This window comes from Hyla sarda, chromosome 4 (assembly GCF_029499605.1).
Source record: "Hyla sarda isolate aHylSar1 chromosome 4, aHylSar1.hap1, whole genome shotgun sequence".
NCBI lineage: Eukaryota > Metazoa > Chordata > Amphibia > Anura > Hylidae > Hyla > Hyla sarda.
The window spans coordinates 13,798,230-13,818,576 of record NC_079192.1 but is presented as its reverse complement, the minus strand read 5'-3'; the positions used below and the strand labels follow the sequence as shown (position 1 = coordinate 13,818,576).

General features: G+C 47.1%; 2 protein-coding genes across 4 annotated transcripts in view; one reads left to right on the top strand and one right to left on the bottom strand.

Moving 5' to 3' along the window:
- The first annotated feature begins 379 nt into the window (after nt 1-379).
- LOC130367255 (olfactory receptor 11L1-like) lies at nt 380-1,129 on the top strand. Its single transcript, XM_056569660.1, has one exon. The coding sequence runs from the start codon at nt 380-382 to the stop codon at nt 1,127-1,129; it is 750 nt and encodes a 249-aa protein (XP_056425635.1).
- Nucleotides 1,130-5,292: 4,163 nt separating this feature from the next.
- The window catches only part of PLD2 (phospholipase D2), a 111,021-nt gene continuing 95,966 nt past the window's right edge, over nt 5,293-20,347 (bottom strand). For all 3 annotated transcript variants that reach the window (XM_056570031.1, XM_056570030.1, XM_056570029.1), the window contains exons 19-25: nt 18,120-18,208; nt 17,594-17,707; nt 16,582-16,631; nt 14,051-14,188; nt 13,781-13,934; nt 11,268-11,385; nt 5,293-7,639 (exon numbers count right to left, since the gene is read on the bottom strand). In XM_056570031.1, coding sequence (XP_056426006.1) covers nt 7,415-7,639; nt 11,268-11,385; nt 13,781-13,934; nt 14,051-14,188; nt 16,582-16,631; nt 17,594-17,707; nt 18,120-18,208 — 888 coding nt within the window. In that variant the 3' untranslated portion in view covers nt 5,293-7,414. The remainder of the gene's footprint in view (nt 7,640-11,267; nt 11,386-13,780; nt 13,935-14,050; nt 14,189-16,581; nt 16,632-17,593; nt 17,708-18,119; nt 18,209-20,347) is intronic.

Genomic DNA, 20,347 nt, shown 5'->3' with positions numbered 1-20,347 from the left:
AATACCCTTCCCTCCTTGTTAATGGGCACAACATTGACCATTCTAGAATGATCAGGAACATCTCCTGGTTATATAGATCAGTCATGGGGGCCAACACCCACAGATCAGAGTTTTTTAAGATCTCTAGGGTGGATGCCATCTGGACCCATTGTCTGATTTAACATTAAACAGTTTCCATACAACATCAGCCTCTTGAAACGCTGAACCCTTACGCTTGGAGTCATTGCTATGTATTTGGCCTAATACCCTCTGATCTTTTGCTCTCTAGGGAATGGAAATCAAAAATCAGTCAACAATCACAGAATTTCTCCTCCTGGGATTTGGAGACTTCCACGGCCTCAAGGTTTTAGTTTTTATTCTGTTTCTGATCATCTACCTTATGACTTTGACATCAAATGTCCTGGTAATTGTCTTAGTTGGGGTCACCAAAAGCCTCCACTCCCCCATGTACTTCTTCCTTTGTCATTTGTCCTTGTCTGAAATCCTGTTCACCAGTAACATTGTGCCCAACATGTTATGGCTGATACTGGTGGGGGGAGGAAAAGTATCGGTCACCCAGTGTCTGTCTCAGTTCTACATCTTGTGCATTCCAACCATTGCTCAATGCTTGCTGTTGGCGGCCATGTCCTTTGATAGATATGTGGCCATCTGCCGACCATTACACTATGCCACCATCATGACGTTCACTCATCAGCTTCAGTTGGCCGCCTCCTGCTGGTTGTTGGGGTTCACCTTGACATTTTTTGTATATATTTTCTTAAACAAGTTAGAATTTTGTGACCTCAACACCATAAACCACTTCTACTGTGATTTTGTTCCTCTTCTACAATTGTCCTGCTCCAGAACGATGGTTGTAGTGCTGGTCATTGCTGTTGAGACGGTTCCTGTCCTTCTATCACCCTTCATTCTTATCATAGTCACTTACATTTTGATCATTCGGACCATCCTCAAGATTCCCTCAAACACTGGAAGACATAAAGCCTTCTCCACCTGCAGCTCCCACCTGATCATCGTGTGCATGTACTACGGGACATTGTCTTCCATTTATATCTTTCAACCAGGAGAGAATTCCATAAATGTGAGAAAAAAACCTTTCTGTCCTATACACACTGGTGACTCCATTGATTAACCCTTTAATCTACACCTTGAGGAACCAGGACATCAGAGGTGTCATTGTTAAATATGGTCAATCTTTAAGGGTGTGGAAAGCAAAGGAAACTTAGGGAGGGAACCTATTGCGCAAGCCTATGTTTTTAGCAAAAAGTTAATGGCTTTTTTGGGCTTTACACATCAATCCGGGGGTAGCTTGGCATAAAGGGAATGTGAAAAGAAGCATGACCATAGTAATATAGAGTAAACGGACCCTAGGCTGGGAGAGTCCATTTCAGATGACTCTAAATTCCTGGAGATAATTGTTATGCTGAAGCAGAAGTTAAGACAAACTGTGGTTTAAGACAACCCCAGAGATTAAAAATGGTGGACAAACACAAGACAAATATAACTTACAGACGAAACAACAATTGATGTTATAGGTGGGAAGTCTGTGTGAGACAGTCCTCTAGGTAAAAATACCTAAAGTGGAATCATGAGGAAAATATTCCAGAAAGTCTAGGTGGGTCCCTGGACGAGCAGTCTCTATCACTGTGTAGATTTCAGTAAAGGGCCATGAGCAGGTGAGACAACCTCTCTATACATGGCTACTATAATATGTCTAGTGGTCCGTATTCCAGGGGCGGGAACATTTTCCCCTTGGCCTCCACCAACTTTAAAGAGTAACGTTCATAAAAAAAAAAAATAATTTAACCAAGTCATAAAGACTGATTGGGGTCTTTGTGTTGAGACACCCTGTAAACAGTGCTGGGTGAAGCATTCAGCTTATTCTATAGTATACGCTATGCACCGGGGAGTCATGTGACCGCGCCACTGGGCCCAGCTTGATTACGGAGCCGGAGCACAGTTTGTTCCAGGATCAACCAGGTATGCAGCTGAATATTGTGAACAAATGATGTATGAACTTGTTGATTGGTCACTACTACTTACCCCCACCATGAGAGAGTCACTTCCAGAAGAAGGACTTCTGTCCGAAACGGTCGTAGAGGTGGACGTCTCCTGGCTGCACTTTTTGCGTATATACATGTGGGTATCTGACCTATTGCACTAAGCTGGCTTTTGTATAGCCCTTTTATTTTGTACACTTGCAATTTATCTGTAGCGCTTGGTGTAACTTGTGGATACCTGTCATTTGTACCCATGTTAGTGCCATGTCAGTGATCTGTATGCCCACTAGCACTGTAGCACTATTGAATACCACCGATAGACTTGGAGATGCCCCATTTTTCAGTTTTGCTCTTTACTTGTGTCAGTTTACAGCTTTTTCAAGCATAGGTGTTGTAGTCCACTGCTGTTTGTGCAGACCTTATACTGTCCAATACTGTATATCCTAAGAGTATATAGGGGTATCCATGTGTGTTCCCCCTAAGATATTGGGTAGTTGTATCTGTGCAGTTGGTGTATTCAATTGTTCTATAGTAAATCTATGGAGTCCCCTCCAAAAAACATGGGGAGAAGAGCTCAGCCGATTGCTTCTTCCACTTCTTCTAACGTTTTGATCAGATCTTTTAAGGTCTCTCTATGACATGTCAAAAGTTTTGCTAAGTGACTGTAACTCTTAAAAATGGCTACAATGATTAAGTGTGGCACCAGTGATAAATCTAGTGCCGATGTAGACTGTCTAGTCCAAGTTTGTTAATGTTTAGACCAACTATTGGTTGGCTTGTTTAAGGCAAAGGTGGATATGACATCGAAATTTAGACCACACCCCTTTGCACACATGTCACTCCCCCTTTGGTGCAACAACCATTGTAAATCTGGACTATTGTTTGAGTTGAAGAAGTAGGAGACAACCATAGATGAATAAAACCAGATCGGTGAAGACACAGCTTAAGAGAACCTTGAGGTGTAGATGAGCTGTGATCGACCCTCAGGATAGAGAAACAAAATTAGACACCGATTCAGATTGAGACTCAATGGATAAAAGAGTTTGTGAAAGAACAATATAGCTCCTCAAGCTGAAGGAATGGTAAGAAATAACCATACACTCCCTTTTCCAGGACCCTCTTATTGAAATGCAACCCCACCCCCAGATTTTCCCCCCTGGAGTCTTAAAGGGGTAGTTCGCCCCTAGACATTTTATCTCCTATCCAAATTGTGAAGGGGGGCAGTCACGAGGAACCCCCCCCTAATCTCCAGGTTGGATCTTCCATGTTTGTGACATCACCTCCGGTCCCAATTATTCATGTTTATGGGAGGGGGCGTGATGGATAGTACACAGACGTCACGCTTCCTCCCATAGACATGAATGGAGGGGCATGGTGACTGATCACCAGACATCGGGCACGGTGCCGCGGTAGACCCCCGTGATCAGACATGTTATCCCCTATTCTTTGGATAGGGGATAACATGTCAAGCAGCGGAGTACCTCTTTAATAGGAGTTTCCTTTAGTCACAGATCTTCGTTTTCAGCTCAGTTGTCTTGGTCTGCCTGACCGTGTCTGTAATCACTTGTTCCTTTGGGGATTAGTGCGCTATTACCTCATTTATATTCATTCCGTTATGGATTCCTTAGCTCCATATTTATAGACATTTAAAAATTTAGAATGAGAAAGAAAAAAAAACACATTTCCAGTCATTCCAGAAAACTTATTTATTTATTATTTATGAAATTTTTTTTTTCAAATCAACTAATGACAGGAATTTATGCAGATTTGTAAATGACCTCTATGTAAAATAAATCAATCCTTCCAGTACTTATCAGCTGCTGTATGTCCTGGAGGGTTTCATGTAGTTTTTCCAGTCTGACCACAGTGCTCTCTGCTGCCACCTCTGTCTGTGTTAGGAACTGTCCAGAACTGGAAAGGTTTGGTTTGGGGATTTTCACCTGCTCTGGACAGTTCCTAACATGGACAGGGGTGGCAGCAGTGGGCAGATTGATTATTTTATATAGAAGTCATTTACAAATCTGTATAACTTTCTGGCCCCAGTTGATTTGATAACATTGTATTAATCATTCACCCCTTAAAGGGGTACTCTGAAGGGAAAACAATGTTCCATTATGGGAAAAATTAGGGTTTATTCTGAAACGGGGGGGGGGGGGGGGCATCATTTTTTTTCTATAGTCATTGGGGTTAGACCCAAGTCAATCTGACCTTATAGTTGGTTTGACCCAAGGGGGGGGGGGGGGGGTGAGGCCTAGATCACCCCTCCACTTCCTTGGGTCATTTCATGCCATAGTTTGTGCTCTGGACCTCAGACTGGGGTGAAGGTCCAACAAGGCAATGACCTCAAGACAACACAGGACAACTCAGGGGCCCAGGTACATGTACTCTCAACATGGAGGGGGAAGTAAGTAGCTGCCAGAATGGAGGCTTACTTTCTCAAGAACAGTATCAGGTATGTTGAAATCCAGCATGCCTGACCCCTTTTCCTCTCCACGTCAGGCATTAAAGGGGTACTCCGGCCCTAAGACATCTTATCCCCTATCCAAAGCATAGGGGATAAGATGTCTGACCGCAGGGGGTCCCGCTGCAATCTTGCATTCGGCACCCACCTCTGAGCTGCACGTCGTGCTGCCAGCTAACAAACTGCCGGGTGCCGAGCACAGGACTGGAGTATCGTAACGTCACACCCCACCCCCGCTATGCAAGTCTATGGAAGGGGTCATCACGCCCCCTTCCATAGACTTGCATAGCGGGGGCGGGGGGAGACGTCACACGGGGCAGAGTCGTGACGTGACGATACTCTGGCCACATGGTCGGCACCCGGCAGTTTGTGAGCTGGCAGTGCGCTGTGCAGCTCAAAGAGTGAGCGGGACGCCCACAAAGAAGGGCGGGACCCCCACGGTCAAACATCTTAAATGTCGTCTTAGGGCCGAAATACCCCTTTAATGGAGAGTCATGAGGCCTCCTTACAGCAGGTTTGGCCAACTTTAATGTAACATGCGCGGCCAGCTTCATACGGTACCATGACCCTCAGGATCACCATGCCCCCTGCTGGTGCGGAACAGAGGCTGAGCGGTACAGCCACTCATTCCAACCATATGGGTGACACTGATCAGATCATTGCCCTTTACATTGGACCAATACCCCAGGTCAGTGTTTCCCTACCAGGGTGCTGGAGGTTAGAGAAACAATGTCCTAGGGACCGCACACTTATCTCCTGACTTCTCTCAAGGACAACACACTTGTCTCCTGATACTCTGTGCTGCTGATCTCAATGACCTCTCAGAAGACAATGTAGAAGACAAAATAAAATGAGTTTATTGGTAGTGCAGTCTCCAGTTATTACAGCGATAAATAGTGTTAACCCTATAATAGCACAGCTCTCTGGTCCCTACATGGAAGACGTAGTACTATAGAGAATGCATAGTCAGAACCCTTCATTATACTGTGTTCCCATAGAAGAAGCCGAGGTGTCACTTCTGGGTATTACCACATGGAGCGGGTGGACATAAGATGGGCGTCCGATGTGAGCCCGGAGTCCTATAACACATATGACCCCCAATCATCCGCCCTGCTCCCCAGACAGATGACGACTGATGTGTAGTGTCCACCATATATACCAAAGGGTAGAGGTCAAGAGAAAGGGGTGAGGAAACATAGAAAATACTGTATTGTGGGGATACTTATGGTAGTAAGTATGATCTCTTCTGGGTACTATATTATATATCTATATATGCAGTAATCTGTACAGGATACAGTGGTGGTCTTATGAGAATACTCTGTATGTAGAGGAGTGATCTCTTCTAGTCCCGGTGCATGCAGAGGAATGATCTCTTCTGGTCTCAGTGTATGCAGTAAAATGATCTCTTCTGGTCTCCGTGTATGTAGTGGAGTGATCTCTTCTGGTTTCCGTGTATGCAGAGGAGTGATCTCTTCTGGTCTCCGTGTATGCAGTGGAGTGATCTCTTCTGGTCCCTGTGCAAGCAGAGGAATTATCTCTTCTGGTGTCCGTGTATGCAGTGGAGTGATCTCTTCTGGTCTCCGTGTATGCAGAGGAGTGATCTCTTCTGGTCTCCGTGTATGCAGTGGAGTGATCTCTTCTGGTCTTCGTGTATGCAGTGGAGTGATCTCTTCTGGTCCCCAAGCATAGAGAGGAGCAATTTTTTTATGCTTACTGTGCAAACAGAGAAACCATCTCTTCTGCGTACTATGTTACAGAGGAGCCATCTCCTCTGTATACTGCGTTATGGAGGAGCAATCTCGTCTGCGTATTTTGTATACAGAGGAGTGGATCACTTGGTCATACTGTGTATACAGAGGAGTGATCTCTTGAGGTCTTTGCTTTGTATGCAAAGTATCCCTATCTGGTTACTGTGTATACAGAGAAGCAATCTCTTAGGGGTATTTAATATACAGAGATGTAATTTCTTCTGATTACTGTGTATACAGAGGAGTGATCTCTAGGGTACTGTGTGTATACAGAGTAGTGACCTGTAGAGTTCTCTGTGTATACAGAGGAGTGATCTCTAGAGTACTGTGCGTACACAGAGCAGTGATCTCTGGGGTACTGTGTGTATACAAAGGAGTGATGTCTGGGGTACTGTGCGCAAACAGAGCAGTGGGCACTGTATGTAGAAAGAGGAATGATCTCTAGGGTACTGTGCGTATACAGAGCATTGATCTCTAGGGCACTGTATGTAGAAAGAGGAATGATCTCTAGGGTACTGTGCGTATACAGAGCATTGATCTCTAGGGCACTGTATGTAGACAGAGGAGTGATCTCTAGGGTACTGTGCGTATACAGAGCATTGATCTCTAGGGTTGTGTGTATACAGAGGAGTGATCTCTAGGGTTTTGGGTATACAGAGCATTGATCTCTAGGGTTGTGTGTATACAGAGCATTGATCTCTAGGGTACTGTGCGTATACCGAGCATTGGTCTCTAGGGTACTGTGCGTATACAGAGCATTGATCTCTAGGGTACTGTGCGTATACAGAGCATTGGTCTCTAGGGTACTGTGCGTATACAGAGCATTGGTCTCTAGGGTACTGTGCGTATACAGAGCATTGATCTCTAGGGTTGTGTGTATAAAGAGGAGTGATCTCTAGGGCACTGTGCATACACAGAGCAGTGATCTCTAGGGTACTGTGCGTATATAAAGTGGTAACTTCTGATCACTGAGGTGTGATCTCTTTTGGATACTGTTCACATGCAGTGCGGGGATCCCCCATATACAAGGCAGAGACTGGTTGGGGTTGTAGCACAGACACTGGGGTTTCCTTTCCTGACACAGAGGGGAACACAGTCCTATGAGAAATGATCTTTATCCCACAATGAACAACAGATCTGAGAATCTTGTAGATCTTTTGCAATAATGTCTGAGATGATAAAAACAGTGGAGATCTTCTCCGGTTGGGTCACGTCCAGACCTCGGTTGGGATTACTCCTTCTTTGCTGTTGAGCGGAGGCAGAAGATTCTCCTCACTAAGAAAGTAGAGAGGGAACTCAACCAGATGCCCCTTCACCCTGGTCAGGAGCTCCCGGGAGAGGCTGGGGTTAGTGCTGGCCAGATTGGCGACCGCGGTGTAAGTCTGGCGTACGCGATGACTCTGCACAGCGTTGGTCGGGAGGCAGCGGAACACCTTGTAGGAGAAAGGACAAGAAGATAAAGACGTTGAAAACAGATCAGGATTGTCTACAACAACCAACCTGAATACAGCTCTGGATGTGACTGGAGAAATCATGTAAACCAAGGAGGAGACAACACAGTTATCCCAAGATTATACTGTTTAGTGGGAAGAACTTTTACTCTTAGGCTAAACCCTCTAATGTCCCATGTGATCCTCCAACAGTGGCGCCGTGTAGTGTACACGACTCCTAATACTGGTACCTGGTCATATATAAAGTGCAGGGTACATGGCTCCTAATACTGGTACCTGGTCATATAAAGTGTAGTGTACACGACTCCTAATACTGGTACCTGGTCATATAAAGTGTAGTGTACACGACTCCTAATACTGGTACCTGGTCATATAAAGTGTAGTGTACACGACTCCTAATACTGGTACCTGGTCATATAAAGTGTAGTGTACACGACTCCTAATACTGGTACCTGGTCATATAAAGTGCAGGGTACACGGCTCCTAATACTGGTACCTGGTCATATATAAAGTGCAGTGTACACGACTACTAATACTGGTACCTGGTCATATATAAAGTGCAGTGTACACGACTCCTAATACTGGTACCTGGTCATATATAAAGTGCGGTGTACACGACTCCTAATACTGGTACCTGGTCATATAAAGTGCAGTGTACACGACTATTAATACTGGTACCTGACCATATAAAGTGTAGTGTACACGACTCCTAATACTGGTACCTGGTCATATAAAGTGCAGTGTACACGACTCCTAATACTGGTACCTGGTCATATATAAAGTGCAGTGTACACGACTCCTAATACTGGTACCTGGTCATATAAAGTGCAGGGTACACGGCTCCTAATACTGGTACCTGACCATATAAAGTGTAGTGTACACGACTCCTAATACTGGTACCTGGTCATATAAAGTGCAGTGTACACGACTCCTAATACTGGTACCTGGTCACATATAAAGTGCAGTGTACACGACTCCTAATACTGGTACCTGGTCATATAAAGTGCAGGGTACACGGCTCCTAATACTGGTACCTGGCCATATAAAGTGCAGTGTACACGACTACTAATACTGGTACCTGGCCATATAAAGTGCGGTGTACACGACTACTAATACTGGTACCTGGTCATATAAAGTGTAGTGTACACGACTACTAATACTGGTACCTGACCATATAAAGTGTAGTGTACACGACTACTAATACTGGTACCTGGTCATATAAAGTGTAGTGTACACGACTACTAATACTGGTACCTGGTCATATAGAGTGCAGTGTACACGACTCCTAATACTGGTACCTGGTCATATAAAGTGTAGTGTACACGACTACTAATACTGGTACCTGGTCAAATAAAGTGTAGTGTACACGGCTCCTAATACTGGTACCTGGTCATATAAAGTGCAGTGTACACGGCTCCTAATACTGGTACCTGGCCATATAAAGTGCAGTGTACACGACTACTAATACTGGTACCTGGTCATATATAAAGTGCAGTGTACACGACTACAAATACTGGTACCTGGCCATATAAAGTGCAGTGTACACGACTCCTAATACTGGTACCTGGCCATATAAAGTGCAGTGTACACGACTACTAATACTGGTACCTGGTCATATATAGTGCAGTGTACACGACTACTAATACTGGTACCTGGTCATATAGAGTGCAGTGTACACGACTACTAATACTGGTACCTGGTCATATAAAGTGCAGTGTACACGATTTCTAATACTGGTACCTGGTCATATAGAGTGCGGTGTACACGACTACTATACTGGTACCTGGTCATATAAAGTGTAGTGTACACGACTCCTAATACTGGTACCTGGTCATATAAAGTGTAGTGTACACGACTCCTAATACTGGTACCTGGTCATATATAAAGTGCAGTGTACACGACTACTAATACTGGTACCTGGTCATATATAAAGTGCAGTGTACACGACTACTAATACTGGTACCTGGTCATATATAAAGTGCAGTGTACACGACTACTAATACTGGTACCTGGTCATATATAAAGTGCAGTGTACACGACTCCTAATACTGGTACCTGGTCATATATAAAGTGCAGTGTACATGACTACTAATACCGGTACCTGACCATATAAAGTGCAGTGTACACGACTACTAATACTGGTACCTGGCCATATAAAGTGCAGTGTACACGACTACTAATACTGGTACCTGGTCATATAAAGTGCGGTGTACACGACTACTAATACTGGTACCTGACCATATAAAATGCACTATACACGACTACAAATACTGGTACCTGGCCATATAATGTGCGGTGTACACGACTACTAATACTGGTACCTGACCATATAAAGTGCAGTGTACACGACTACAAATACTGGTACCTGGTCATATAAAGTGCAATGTACACGACTACTAATACTGGTACCTGGTCATATAAAGTGCAGTGTACACGACTACTAATACTGGTACCTGGTCATATATAAAGTGTGGTGTACACGACTACTAATACTGGTACCTGGCCATATATAAAGTGCGGTGTACACGACTACTAATACTGGTACCTGGTCATATAGAGTGCAGTGTACACGACTACTAATACTGGTACCTGGTCATATAAAGTGCAGTGTACACGACTACTAATACTGGTACCTGGTCATATATAAAGTGCGGTGTACACGACTACTAATACTGGTACCTGGTCATATAAAGTGCAGTGTACACGACTACTAATACTGGTACCTGGTCATATAACGTGTGGTGTACACGACTACTAATACTGGTACCTGGTCATATAAAGTGCAGTGTACACGACTACTAATACTGGTACCTGGTCATATAAAGTGCAGTGTACACGACTACTAATACTGGTACCTGGTCATATAACGTGTGGTGTACACGACTACTAATACTGGTACCTGGTCATATATAAAGTGCAGTGTACACGACTACAAATACTGGTACCTGGTCATATAACGTGTGGTGTACACGACTACTAATACTGGTACCTGGCCATATAAAGTGCGGTGTACACGACTACAAATACTGGTACCTGGCCATATGAAGTGCGGTGTACACGACTACTAATACTGGTACCTGGTCATATAGAGTGCAGTGTACACGACTACTAATATTGGTACCTGACCATATAAAGTGCAGTGTACACGACTACTAATACTGGTACCTGGTCATATAAAGTGCAGTGTACACGACTACAAATACTGGTACCTGACCATATAAAGTGCAGTGTACACGACTACTAATATTGGTACCTGGTCATATAAAGTGCAGTGTACACGACTACTAATATCGGTACCTGGTCATATAAAGTGCAGTGTACACGACTACTAATACTGGTACCTGGTCATATAAAGTACAGTGTACACGACTACTAATAGTGGTACCTGGTCATATAAAGTACAGTGTACACGACTACTAATACTGGTACCTGGTCATATAAAGTGCAGTGTACACGACTCCTAATACTGGTACCTGGTCACATATAAAGTGCGGTGTACACGACTACTATACTGGTACCTGGTCATATATAAAGTGCGGTGTACACGACTACTAATACTGGTACCTGGTCATATATAAAGTGCGGTGTACACTACTACTAATACTGGTACCTGGTCATAAAGTGCAGTGTTATTGAGTGCCGTCTGAGTCCAAACTTCATTAAAGAAGATATCAGAGATCGGATCAGAGACATCCAGACATGGCGGCTTCTGTGCACCGAGGATAGTACTAGGAGAGATGAAGAGGGACAAAAAGAGGGATCACATGAGGGTGGAGAAGGATAAGGAAGAAGCTGGTATGGGATATGAGGAGGGTGGAGGAGTAGTAGGAAGAAGCTGGTATGGGATGGGGGGGGGGTAGTGGGAAAGCAATAGGAAGAAGCTGGTGTGGGACGTGGGGAGGGTGTAGGAGTAATAGGAAGAAGCTGTATGGGATGTGGGGAGGGTGGAGGAGTAGTAGGAAGAAGCTGGTATGGGATGTGGGGGGGGGTGGAGGAGAAGTAGGAAGAAGCTGGTATGGGATGTGGGGAGGGTGGAGGAGAAGTAGGAAGAAGCTGGTATGGGATGTTGGGAGGGTGGAGGAGTAATAGGAAGAAGCTGGTATGGGATGTGGGGAGGGTGTAGGAGAAGTAGGAAGAAGCTGGTATGGGATGTGGGGAGGGTGTAGGAGAAGTAGGAAGAAGCTGGTATGGGATGTGGGGAGGGTGTAGGAGAAGTAGGAAGAAGCTGGTATGGGATGTGGGGAGGGTGTAGAAGTAATAGGAAGAAGCTGGTATGGGATGTGGGGAGGGTGTAGGAGTAATAGGAAGAAGCTGGTATGGGATGTTGGGAGGGTGGAGGAGGAGTAGGAAGAAGCTGGTATGGAATGTGGGGAGGGTGGAGGAGAACAGGAAGAAGCTGGTATGGAATGTGGGGAGGGTGGAGGAGAAGTAGGAAGAAGCTGGTATGGGATGTGGGGAGGGTGGAGGAGAAGTAGGAAGAAGCTGGTATGAGATGTGGGGAGGGTGGAGGAGAAGTAGGAAGAAGCTGGTATGGGATGTGGGGAGGGTGTAGGAGAAGTAGGCAGAAGCTGGTATGGGATGTGGGGAGGGTGGAGGAGTAATAGGAAGAAGATGGTATGGGATGTAGGGAGGGTGGAGGAGGAGTAGGAAGAAGCTGGTACGGGATGTTGGGAAGGTGGAGGAGAATAGGAAGAAACTGGTATGGGATGTGGGGAGGGTGGAGGAGAAGTAGGAAGAAGCTGGTATGGGATGTGGGGAGGGTGGAGGAGAATAGGAAGAAGCTGGTATGGGATGTGGGGAGGGTGGAGGAGAAGTAGGAAGAAGCTGGTATGGGATGTTGGGAGGGTGGAGGAGAATAGGAAGGAGCTGGTATGGGATGTGGGGAGGGTGGAGGAGGAGTAGGAAGAAGCTGGTACGGCATGTGGGGAGGGTGGAGGAGGAGTAGGAAGAAGCTGGTACGGGATGTGGGGAGGGTGGAGGAGAAGTAGGAAGAAGCTGGTACGGGATGTGGGGAGGGTGGAGGAGAAGTAGGAAGAAGCTGGTACGGGATGTGGGGAGGGTGGAGGAGAAGTAGGAAGAAGCTGGTACGGGATGTGGGGAGGGTGGAGGAGAAGTAGGAAGAAGCTGGTACGGGATGTGGGGAGGGTGGAGGAGAAGTAGGAAGAAGCTGGTACGGGAGGTGGGGAGGGTGGAGGAGAAGTAGGAAGAAGCTGGTACGGGATGTGGGGAGGGTGGAGGAGAAGTAGGAAGAAGCTGGTATGGGATGTGGGGAGGGTGGAGGAGAAGTAGGAAGAAGCTGCTATGGGATGTGGGGAGGGTGGAGGAGAAGTAGGAAGAAGCTGGTATGGGATGTAGGGAGGGTGGAGGAGTAATAGGAAGAAGCTGATATGGGATGGTGGGGGGGGGTGGAGGAGAAGTAGGAAGAAGCTGGTATGGGATGTGGGGAGGGTGGAGGAGAAGTAGGAAGAAGCTGGTATGGGATGTAGGGAGGGTGGAGGATGAGTAGGAAGAAGCTGGTACGGGATGTGGGGAGGGTGGAAGAGAAGTAGGAAGAAGCTGGTACGGGATGTGGGGAGGGTGGAGGAGAAGTAGGAAGAAGCTGGTATGGGATGTGGGGAGGGTGGAGGAGAAGTAGAAAGAAGCTGGTATGGGATGTGGGGAGGGTGGAGGAGAAGTAGGAAGAAGCTGGTATGGGATGTGGGGAGGGTGGAGGAGAAGTAGGAAGAAGCTGGTATGGGATGTAGGGAGGGTGGAAGAGAAGTAGGAAGAAGCTGGTATGGGATGTAGGGAGGGTGGAAGAGAAGTAGGAAGAAGCTGGTATGGGATGTAGGGAGGGTGTAGGAGTAATAGGGAGAAGCTGGTATGGGATGTGGGGGTGATGAAGTAGAAGTAGGAAGACGCTGCTTTGGCGTGTAGGAATGAAGAAGTAGTAGTAATTGTAGTAGTAGAGGCATAGAAGTAATAGTAGGATAAGGAAGAGATGAGGGGAATCTATGGCAGGAGTATATGACCGTGTAGTAGTAATATGAGCACGGCTGCTATGATGCGAGGGGATGATGATGAAGTAGTAGTATGGAGAAGACTGGTGGGATGTACTGTAAGCGCAGGGTATAGAATATTTACTTAAAACAATCCATGCGCAGGCTGTGTGCATATTTCCCGGCTTGGTACGTCCGCCCGTCCATCAAAGACGTCTCATACTCTGTGTCTTCCACTATGATGGCCAGTTCACTGTCCCGCTTTCCCAGCATGCTCCTGTCATTGATATTGGCCGAGCCTCCGCAAAGAAAGAGAAATGGAGATCGTCATACAGTGCAATGTAGGATGGTATCAGATACTGGAGAGGGTTGGACAGAGTTATCCACGTGGCACTGGTTCTCCAGCAGGACCTACCTATGATCACTTTCCGGTCATCCACAATGAGCATTTTGCTGTGTATGTAAATGAGTTCTGTGACCAGAGATCCGTCCGGCATCTCCCCGTGTGTCCTCAGACCACACACCGATAGGTACTGGCGCCAGGCGTCACCCACTGCCAGGAGAAAGCAGGACTAGTGAGAGAGGAACCAATACCAGCTACTAGATACTACTCAGAGGAGGCCGATAACATGGTGTATATGCCGTACAAGCAGAACCATTAGGAAAGCAATAGGCCCTTGTGGGGAGAATATGCTCCCAGGTGGTTATGTCACGACACACGTAGGAGCGGGGAAACAAAGACCGGGCTCATCTGTCTGTGATGGAAGGTAATCTAACATCTGACTCATTCTGATTCTACACTATTACACGCTAGAACCTCAATGACGATTATATACATAGTATGTGGCTCCTCCCCCTAGCCCCCTGACATGTTTCACTCAGCCGAGCATCTTCAGAGGTCTGGGCTAATGGCGAGCCATAAGCCCAGACCTCTGAAGACGCTAGGCTGAGCGAAACATGTCAGGGGGGCTAGATGTGTTTATATTTTAAAGTCTAGTGACACCAGAGTACCCCAAGCAGAATGGTGGACTGCAGCTACCAATTTGCTTACACAATAGAAGAGGCCGATAGGGTTGTGCAATATAGTGTACAATTATAATCACCATTGAGGTATACACTATTCAGCCCTGTGGCACACATCAATATTTATACTCTGACGATAGATATTTTTAAAGAGCTTTTGTGTAAAAAAAAAAATATATATATATTTTTTTTATAAATATCTAATAAAAGTTAGGTTTTAGGTGGGGTAAACGTAAGGGTAGAGTGATCCCATTTCACTGGGATCTGGAGTAATTTGTTGGTGGGATTGAGTCAACATGGATACTTAGCTGGCAGGTTGTCAGGTTTGTGACACCAGAAGTAGGGTCATGAGTGATATATGATGAGGGTTGTAGTATCTGGTGGGGGGAGTGTAACAACCCTCTACTTACATGACAGTTCCCTATAACCAATACTTCAAATAAACAGCAATCCGTATCATAGATCTGGGGATAAATACCTCAAAAGACAGGATTTATGGAGACTTGGAATACAGTACTTAGTATGCACTATAGTAGTTTGGAAACTGTTCCGAACGCTGGAGCCGGCGCCGGGAGCTCGTGATGTCATAGCCCCGCCCCTCATGACATCACACCCCGCCCCCTCAATGCAAGTCTATGGGAGGGGGCGTGACGGCTGTCACGCCCCCTCCCATAGACATGCATTGAGGGGGTGGGGCGTGATGTCATGAGTGGCGGGGGTATGACATTACAAGCTCCCAGCGCCGGTTCCAGCGTTTCGAACAGTTTGTTCCAAACGCTGAGCAGCGGAGTACCCCTTTAAGAAAAAGCTAGTAACTTGTCACTGTCATAGTGCTTGATAATCCCCTCCCTCACTTGCTCTGAGACATCACTATCTTTGAGGACATTCAGACGGGGGTCTCCAGACATTAGTCCTGAGGATACCTAAACCTAGTCCTTCTTTTGCAATGGATCCCTTTGGCTTTGCACTTGTCTCCAATGGTACTGCTTACAATGGTACAACCCATGTGGTGAAACACGCCAGAAAGGTTGCAGCTTTGTTGCCTTGCCTTGAAATTTTATTGGAAGGGCAAACTCCCACTAAGGGTGCAAGAGCCGCAGTTTGGTAATGTTCCTCCTTCTATGGCCAAGGCCTGACTAAATAACATGTCCCTGGGGACTGGGGTGGAGACAGGACAGCCCTCAGCCCTTAATTGGCTGGGGGCTGGACATGTGAAATATTATAGAATGCATTGAATCTTGGGTAAAGAAAGTTAACCCCTTACACTTGTATAGGCTCGGTGCATGCAGAAAATATATAAAGACATAGAAAAATAAATTTCCATTTTTCTACATTTAAAGAAACAGATGCGAGACAGAGCTGGAGACCTTTGAGGCTACCACCACCTGAACAGTGTTCAGAATAGCAAAAGGTGACCCCGCCCCCGGACACCACAATTCTACACCCCTCCCCTAGGGACATGCCATCCCCTCCTCTGGAGCATCCTTGCCCCCCCTTCCTCTGGAGCATCCTAGCCTCCCTCCTCTGGAGTATCCTAGCCCCCCTCCTCTGGAGCATCCTAGCCCCCCTCCTATGGAGCATCCTAGCCCCCCTCCTATGGAGCATCCTAGCCCCCCTCCTATGGAGCATCCTAGCCCCCCTCCTATGGAGCATCCTAGCCCCCCTCCTATGGAGCATCCTAGCCCCCCTCCTATGGAGCATCCTAGCCCCCCTCCTATGGAGCATCCTAGCCCCCTCCTATGGAGCATTCTAGCCCCCTCCTATGGAGCATTCAAGGCCCCTCCTCTTAAGCATTCTAGCCCACTCCTCTAGAGCATTCTAGTCCCCTCCTCTGATGCATTTTAGCTTCCTCTTCTGGAGCATTCCAGCCCCCTCCTCTTGGGCATTATAGCCCCCTCCTCTGGAGCATTCCATCCCACTTACTTTCTTCCTTCAATCGAGAAATTATAGAATTATCTCCACGGCAAATAGAACTGCAAAAAAAGAAAATGGAGTCAAGGAACTATAGAAATGTGTCAGTACAACCATAATATGAAAATTCTCAGTGGTGGTATCACTGCAGCAGATCAGCGGATGGTCTAGACTGAGGTCAGATCAGTGGGTGGTCTAGACTGAGGTCAGATCAGTGGGTGGTCTAGACTGAGGTCAGATCAGAGGGTGGTCTAGACTGAGGTCAGATCAGTGGGTGGTCTAGACTGAGGTCAGATCAGTGGGTGGTCAAGACTGAGGTCAGATCAGTGGGTGGTCAAGACTGAGGTCAGATCAGTGGGTGGACTAGACTGAGGTCAGATCAATGGGTGTTCTAGACTGATGTCAGGCCAATTGGGTGTTCTAGACTGAGGTCAGATTAGTGGGTGGTCTAGACTGTGGTCAGATCCGTGGGTGGTCTAGACTGTGTTCAGATCTGTGGGTGGTCTAGACTGTGGTCAGATCAGTGGGTGTTCTAGACTGATGTCAGACCAATTGGGTGTTCTAGACTGAGTTAGAATCAGGGGAAGATCTAGACTGAGGTCAGAATAGCAGGAGCTCTAATATGAGGTCAGATGTGTGAGATTTCTAGACTAAACTAAGATGTGGGGCCGTTTCAGACTGAGGCCAGATTAGCAGGTACTCTGGATCTACTAATGGTCTGGCCTAATATTAGAATTGAGAAGGTTCTGGGCTTATAAACCAATTACACCAGTTCTATACTGAGGTTGGGTCAGATGGATCAGATGAGCGGGTTATGGTTCCCTCACTTCACCTTCTCCAGTCATCTCACAATAAAGGATAATAAAGAGAAGACACCCCGGGGCACTGACAAAAAAATGATTCCGCCTGTACAAACATCCTGATTATAGGAATATCATAGAACCCCCATAAAACCTGCCCTCATCTCCAACACTACTGACCACCTCCTCTGGATCATCTGATGGTCTGCTGACCATGGAGGTACCTGAATGTAAAGTGCAGTATGGCCTGAATGGAGTTTCCACCTCCCAGCTCTATATTTCCCTCGAAGCCGGGCAACAGAGGAATCACAATGAAGACGCGGAACTTCTTCCCCTCCCTGTAATTAAAGTCAGAAATGTTACTCAAGAGGGGCACAAAGCTGTGAGAAGATATCCATCCCCGAGAACTTACCTGATCCTACAGTGTGTCATCATCCTGTACCCCAAGTGTCGCCATCCTGTACCCCCAAGTGTCACCATCCTGTACCCCCAAGTGTCACCATCCTGTACCCCCAAGTGTCACCATCCTGTACCCCCAAGTGTCACCATCCTGTACCCCCAAGTGTCACCATCCTGTACCCCTAAGTGTCACCATCCTGTACCCCAAGTGTTATTATCCTGTACCCCAAGTGTCGTCATATTGTACCCCAAGTGTTGATGTGTCATTGTCCACTACATATCCCACCATGCTTAGCAGATCCCCAGGCTTATTGATCTAAACCATTAGGTTACAGAACACATTGTCCTCACCGGTGAGCCCAGATTATTCGTTGTACGATGACGTCTGAGATCAGGTTCTGGGTTGTCTTCCCATCTGTAGAACTGATGAAAAACTGGTTCTAAAAAGAGAGAAGAAGGAGATTATAGAGGGAGGTCACCCCAAACCCCCAATCTAGGTCACATCCACCAATGAATGACGACAACATTTGGGGGGAAGAGTGCATAGGAAGAGCGGTGCAGTTGCCCATAGCAGCCAATCAGATCACTTCTTTCATTTTTCCCAGGCCTCTTTAAAAATGAAAGAAGCGATCTGATTGGTTGCTATGGGCAACTGCACCAATCTTCCTATGCACTGGTTTTGATAAATCTCCCCTACTATGAGCTCTTATCAATCAGGGCGCAAGCGGTATTTTGGCGTGGAGAGGTATCAGGACATGGAGCAGAGTGGTATCAGGGCACAGAGAGGTATCAAAGAGTGGAGAGGTATCAGGACGAGGAGCATAGAGGCATCAGAGCAAGGAGCGAAGAGGTATTATCAGGGCAAAGAGAAGGCATCAGGATCGAGGAGTGGTATCAGGATCGAGGAGTGGTATCAGGATCGAGGAGTGGTATCAGGATCGAGGAGTGGTATCAGGATCGAGGAGTGGTATCAGGATCGAGGAGTGGTATCAGGATCGAGGAGTGGTATCAGGATCGAGGAGTGGTATCAGGATCGAGGAGTGGTATCAGGATCGAGGAGTGGTATCAGGATCGAGGAGTGGTATCAGGATCGAGGAGTGGTATCAGGATCGAGGAGTGGTATCAGGATCGAGGAGTGGTATCAGGATCGAGGAGTGGTATCAGGATCGAGGAGTGGTATCAGGATCGAGGAGTGGTATCAGGATCGAGGAGTGGTATCAGGATCGAGGAGTGGTATCAGGATCGAGGAGTGGAATCAGGATCGAGGAGTGGAATCAGGATCGAGGAGTGGAATCAGGATCGAGGAGTGGAATCAGGGCGAGGAGAGGAATCAGGGCGAGGAGAGGAATCAGGGCGAGGAGAGGAATCAGGGCGAGGAGAGGAATCAGGGCGAGGAGAGGAATCAGGGCGAGGAGAGGAATCAGGGCGAGGAGAGGAATCAGGGCGAGGAGAGGAATCAGGGCGAGGAGAAGAATCAGGGCGAGGAGAAGAATCAGGGCGAGGAGAAGAATCAGGGCGAGGCGAAGAATCAGGGCGAGGCGAAGAATCAGGGCGAGGCGAAGAATCAGGGCGAGGAGAAGAATCAGGGCGAGGAGAAGAATCAGGGCGAGGAGAAGAATCAGGGCGAGGAGAAGAATCAGGGCGAGGAGAAGAATCAGGGCGAGGAGAAGAATCAGGGCGAGGAGAAGAATCAGGGCGAGGAGAAGAATCAGGGCGAGGAGAAGAATCAGGGCGAGGAGAAGAATCAGGGCGAGGAGAAGAATCAGGGCGAGGAGAAGAATCAGGGCGAGGAGAAGAATCAGGGCGAGGAGAAGAATCAGGGCGAGGAGAAGAATCAGGGTGAGGAGAAGAATCAGGGCGAGGAGAAGAATCAGGGCGAGGAGAAGTATCAGGGCGAGGAGAAGTATCAGGGCGAGGAGAAGTATCAAAGTGAGGAGAAGTATCAGGGCGAGGAGTGGTATCAGGGCGAGGAGTGGTATCAGGGAGAGGTATCAAGGCGAGGAGTGGTATCAGGGGGAGGAGAAGTATCAGGGGGAGGAGAAGTATCAGGGGGAGGAGAAGTATCAGGGGGAGGAGAAGTATCAGGGGGAGGAGAAGTATCAGGGGGAGGAGAAGTATCAGGGGGAGGAGAATTATCAGGGGGAGGAGAAGTATCAGGGCGGGGATGGGTATCGGCATTGATCAGATCTGAATCAGTGTGCAGAAGAAAATGGAGGATCAGGTTACTTTGATCCACAGGTAGTCTGTGGGGGGTCCCAGCAGTTAGATAAAACAATCGGACACTTCTCCCCTATCTGGGGTACAGGTGACACAGTCTAATGCTGCGATTAACCCTGTAAGAGGCCTAGAGAACAGTCATAGGAGGGGGCGACACATAAGCACAGACATTCATCACTTTCTTCTACAGGGTTTTGTTGTTATTTTGTTTTGTTTCCAGAGCAACTGGAGCAATGAGTCACCTGATCTGGTGCCAGGAATATGAGGTGGGAGCAGCCGGGGCTCGCCGCTCCATGCCCTCCTGTCTGCGCAGAGGAGCGCTCAGAGAGGAAGTGGTTACGGTGCACGTCTGCACATTACAT

Coding starts and splice junctions, on each gene's coding strand:
- LOC130367255 (XM_056569660.1), top strand. CDS start 380: ATGACTTTGACATCAAATGTCCTGGTAATTGTCTTAGTTGGGGTCACC.